This window comes from Apium graveolens, unplaced genomic scaffold (genome assembly GCF_009905375.1).
Source record: "Apium graveolens cultivar Ventura unplaced genomic scaffold, ASM990537v1 ctg8785, whole genome shotgun sequence".
NCBI lineage: Eukaryota > Viridiplantae > Streptophyta > Magnoliopsida > Apiales > Apiaceae > Apium > Apium graveolens.
Window position 1 is genome coordinate 132,783 of NW_027421469.1, and position 5,164 is coordinate 137,946.

Genomic DNA, 5,164 nt, shown 5'->3' on the forward strand with positions numbered 1-5,164 from the left:
TGGATAGAGACCCATTTTTTCTTTTAATTTTAAGGTGCATACCTTAATTGAAATTAAAATCAAATTATTTTTATTGTAAATGAAAATACACTGAAAATAAATATGTTGATAAGTTATTTAAAGTTATGTTACTCAAATATATTAATTATTTTTCACCTATTAATGGTGGTGCATACACCTGAATTGAAATATTTACATTCTATCACAAAATTATAATGGCAATGCAGGAAGATTTTGTTACTCTGCAAGATGTTGCTAATCGATCTAATTGTCATGCGACCACTAGTGCTCTTCCTGGTTCTGGTAATTCCTCAAAGCTTTTCTTACAAAATATTTATTAGTAAAAAGGAATACATGATTTGAGTATTATTGTCAAATCTGGAAATTAATGATTTACATGCATGCCTGCAGGCAGGGGCAGTACTGGTGCCTTCAAGTTTGATGTTTAACTACTGGCACAGTAGAGGTAAGAGTATAGAACAAGATGTGAGGCTGTTTTCGCAAAACCTTCAACAGGAAATACTTTATGGGGTTGGAGTGAAGGCGGATTTGTTTTCACCACTGCAATCATCAGCAAACAACCTGGCAAGAATCCTAAGTTCCCGTGTGAATGCAACACAACTACCGATTCCCGTCATTGAATTTGAGGTATATTTGTTTCTTTATGTGTCTCTCGAGCTGCAATATGAAATCGCATAGCTAGATACTTGCAATTTATGAAGCCTGGACACTTAGGTCACATACCGAGTCTCCGTGCCAAATACTCGAACACACGTTTCCGCGTATCGGACACAGACACTTGGGGCACATGCCGAGTCTCTGTGTCGGATACTCGCACACACGTTTCCGTATCGGACATACAGATTCTCTCACAACACCAATTTAAAATTTTATTTTGAGAAGTTGTAGTTAAATACTATGTCAACAAACTACTTTCGCAAAATACGGACACTTGAGGCACATGCGGACTCTCGGTGTCGGATACTCGGACACACGTTTGCAGTATGGAACACATACACCCAATTTAAATTTTATCTTGAGAAGTTGTAGTCAAATACTATGTCAACGAACTACTTTCACAAAATAAAGTATCCATGTCTTTTCTTTGAAACAAAGTATCCCCGTCTTTTTTGTTATTACAAAAGTATCGATTCATAATCATTTTTGTTTTTTGTGTTTTAGATTTGGTTCATTCTTCATGCAATATTTGACTTTGTTGATAGGTTTTAATATGTTTAAACATGAAATCTATAATTGTTTCTATTTATATACGCCGTGTTCACTACGTGAACTTTCATATTATTATATTTTTCCAAATACAGTATTCCCCCATTCGCACTAACCGCACCCGTATTCTTACTTCATACCTTGTTAGGCTTGCTGTTGATTAATTAATTGACCTTATATAAATGTTGTAATTTATACTATGTTACTCAGGTATTGTATAGATGTCAAAAAATTAATTTTTTTATTTGTTTGAGGTAGGAATTTATAAAGGAATGTAAGATATAATGGGATAACTATTTGGCATTTGTCATTCATACTTGTAGGTGGCTCCTCTGTTATTTCAAGCATTCTCAACGATTCCATATGTGTCTCAAGTATCATTCATTGGAAAAGATGGTTTGTTATTTTCATATTACAATGGAGCCAATCAGCAACCTGTTGCAGTTTATACAAACACCTCATTATTTCCGGTGGACAAGGAAATGGCTTTAGAAAATTATAAACCTCACTTGCTATTCTCAGCCTGTGAATCGCGAAAACGGGGAATTATTTGGAATTGGTTACTTTGCATCCGTGTACATCGCTTGTTCCATCAATCCTAGTGGCCCTGGATAGTGCAAATGGAAATTCTTCAGTAGGACATTCGTGGATTGATAGCCAAGATATTTTGTTCTTTAACACCGCTCTTATGGATGGGAGAGGAGCAGTATCTATGGGGTTTGAAACAAAGGGGATAGTGCAATCCTTAAGTGGAAACATCAGAAATGATGGGAGCTTGTTTTTGGCTACGAAGGATGGGCAAGTACTTAACAAAGCAAACATTCAGAACACTAGAATTGTTATTGACAGTAACAATTCTGTTGCATTTGTGTTGTCAAATCAAAGCGGTGATAAATTAGAGGGCCATATTGTTGGCAATCTTACATGCCAAGAAAACGATGGCACACTACAACCTAAGACTATCACCGCTTCTGGAACAAAGTATGATGCATATTGTTCTCAAGTTGAAATCCTTGGGGTAGATACGGTATGTATATCTTCTTTACTTGTTATTTTTCAATATTAAGATAATTATTTGCTAATTTTAATAGATTTTGAAATGATTAATCAAGATTAATTACATTGATGTAAAACCATTTTACTTGAACTGGTTTCTAACATTGCAAGTGAACATAAACTAAACACATCATTCACATTTACATATTTCTTGTAAATATATAGTCATGTAAAAGATCTCAACTTTTACTTATCATTTTATTTGCAGGTTTCTTATTGGCTATGCCACTTGAGGGACCAGAGAGATCCCTGCACAAACACTTCAGTATATCGTACCAGTATCTTTTGCGACGATCGGCCTAATATTCGTTCTAACTGTTCTTTTGTTGTCATAGTTGTTGTAGCATTAAAAAGAGTGATACAGTTGGGTGTTGCATTAAGGAAACAAAAGGATGCAACAGCTCAAGTAGAAGGAAATGTATCCAGAAGAGTACAAACTACGCAAGTGCAAGCCATGATGTCCGTGGCTCTCTAGCAGGGATTGCCGGTCTAATAGAAATAGCCCTGATTCAAGTTGATCGTGGATCTGATTTGGAGGCAAATATAATGCGCATGAAAACTTGTTCCGACGATCTTTTAGGTATAATAAGACATGTAATTTTATTTACCAAAATTGTAATATATTAGTACGTGAATAATGTTTCTTGTTTTGTAGCTATTCTGAACAACATACTGGACAGAAGTAAGCTAGAAGCCGGAAAAGTCCCCCTTGACGAAGAAGAATTTGAAGTGTCGAAGTTAATTGAGGATGTCACTGACTTGTTTCATGCTGTTGGGATCAAGAAAGGCGTTGAATGTTGTGTTGGATCTCAGTGATGGTTCTGTCAACAAGTTTGATCACGTTAAAGGTGATCGTAAAAAGCTGAGACAGGTACTATCAAATTACTAAGTAATGCTGTAAAATTTACCTCGGAAGGGTATGTTTCGGTAAGAGCATATGCTAGAAAACCAAGAAGTTCTAGTTCAAGACTCAATTCAACTAGGAAAGGTCCCTGGTCATGGTTATTATGGATTCTAGGGATTGAAGCCTGTACCGATTATGGAACAACTGTGAACAGTTTTCAAAAGAATGAAAATTGCGTGGAGTTTATCTTTGAGGTCGATGATACAGGAGTCGGCATTCCCAAAGATAAACAAGAAACTGTTTTTGATAATTACGCCCAAATCAAGGAGACATCAGCTGGAAAAGAGGGCACGGGCCTCGGACTTGGTATCGTTCAATCTTTGGTACGTATAACTCGCTTATAATGCAAATTTATACGCTATTAGTGGTCCTACCATATGCCAAAGACTGCTTGTGCATTACTGAAAATTTTAATCTGTTATTTTTTATCAGGTACGCTTAATGGGCGGGGATATAGAGATTGTTGATAAAGATGCGTGCAAAAGAGGGACTTGCTTCAAGTTCAACACGTATTTTTCTGTATGTGAAACAGACCAGAGGATTAGCAGTGGAAGAGATCAATCTGACGATATTGAAAGTGTCGGTGGTCGCATGTCATCTGGTGAATCCTATTCAGCTCGAAGTCTGAACTTAATTATCAGCCCAAACACTGAAGGATCCCAAGTTGTGATCTTCATTAAAAATGAAGAAAGGCGGAAAGTTTGTAAGAAATTCTACGAAAGACAAGGACTCAAAGTGTTTGGTCACGAGGGAACATTGAAGAACTTTCGACTACTTTAAAGAAAATCAGGAACAAGGGAGTTCTTTCTTCAAGCCGTTTCTTCCAAGAGGTCTGATGCACTTCTTCAAGCTATAACTGTACCTCGCATTCAAGTACAAGATCCAAAGAAGTGCCGTTGAGTTCTCTAGGATGGGAACTGATCAGGAGATTCCCCCCACGCATAGAAAGGTCAACCACGAGAGGAAGTGTTGTTTCCAAGCTTTATACTGATTGTGATTGATACGGATGGTGCACCATTCCGTGAGCTTAGCAGAGTTGTAGCAGAATTCAGGAATAAACATTGCTACAGGTTTTAACAGTGTCGTCTGGCTAGATAGACCTGGATCTAATAATATTCAGCTACAAGGCCTCAGTGAGACAAACTTCCTGCAATCGATATCATCATCTCCCAGCCTTTCCACGGATCACGTCTGTATCAAGTTACTAAAGGCTTCTTCCCGAGTTTGGGGGAGAGATGCCAGAGGCCACCCCAGCATCGATACATAGCGAGACACTAACCATCAGCTCGGAAACAACTACTGCCGTCAATGAAGCTAGTACTTCTGTATCTCAGACAAGGCCAGTTGCATCATCTTCTTTAGAAATTAAAGAAGCTGATAAACCATTGAGTGGGAAGAAAGTGCTGCTTGTAGAGGATGAGCCACTGCTTCAAAAAATTGCTACTACCATTCTTTCTATGCTTGGGGCAATTACTGAAGTATGCGCTAATGGGCAAGAGGCTGTGCTGACTGTCTGCGAAGCCCTTAATGGTCAAAGGGCATCTCATGTTTTGCCTTACGATTGCATTTTCATGGACTGCGAGGTACTTATTTGATGTCTTATTTATTATATCTTGTGGCTAATTATCGAATATTTAAAAAAACATTATGAAATTGCAGAATGTTGTTCTTAAGCAACATTACACATGACACACGCACATTTTCATCACACGTGCACAAAAACGATATGAACATACGTATTAACAATGATGTTAAATATTAATCAGATGCCAGTCATGAATGGAATCGAAGCAACCAGGCGCATCAGAGAAGAAGAGGCTAAATTCAAAGTGCACATACCCATTTTTGCTGTGAGTGCACACACAGATGGTGAAGAGATACGGCTAATGAAAGATGCGGGAGTGGATTACAACTTGTCCAAACCCTTGAATGTCGCAAGGATTGAAGAAGTTACCAAACTTTTTCTCGACAACTAAG

At 37.7% G+C, this 5,164-nt stretch overlaps 2 protein-coding genes across 2 annotated transcripts; both read left to right on the plus strand.

Annotated features, from left to right (window-relative positions):
* The first annotated feature begins 215 nt into the window (after positions 1-215).
* LOC141705330 (histidine kinase CKI1-like) lies at positions 216-3,967 on the plus strand. The gene is made up of 8 exons (XM_074508334.1): positions 216-303; positions 416-648; positions 1,551-1,623; positions 1,830-2,208; positions 2,619-2,863; positions 2,939-3,079; positions 3,200-3,510; positions 3,620-3,967. The coding sequence occupies exons 1-8, from the start codon at positions 216-218 to the stop codon at positions 3,965-3,967; spliced, it is 1,818 nt and encodes a 605-aa protein (XP_074364435.1).
* Positions 3,968-4,422: 455 nt separating this feature from the next.
* On the plus strand, positions 4,423-5,136 carry LOC141705331 (putative histidine kinase 2; the record flags this gene model as incomplete). Its single annotated transcript, XM_074508335.1, has 2 exons — positions 4,423-4,770; positions 4,954-5,136. Coding segments are annotated over exons 1-2 (531 nt in total), but the record flags the coding sequence as incomplete, so codon positions are not given.
* Positions 5,137-5,164: the final 28 nt, after the last annotated feature.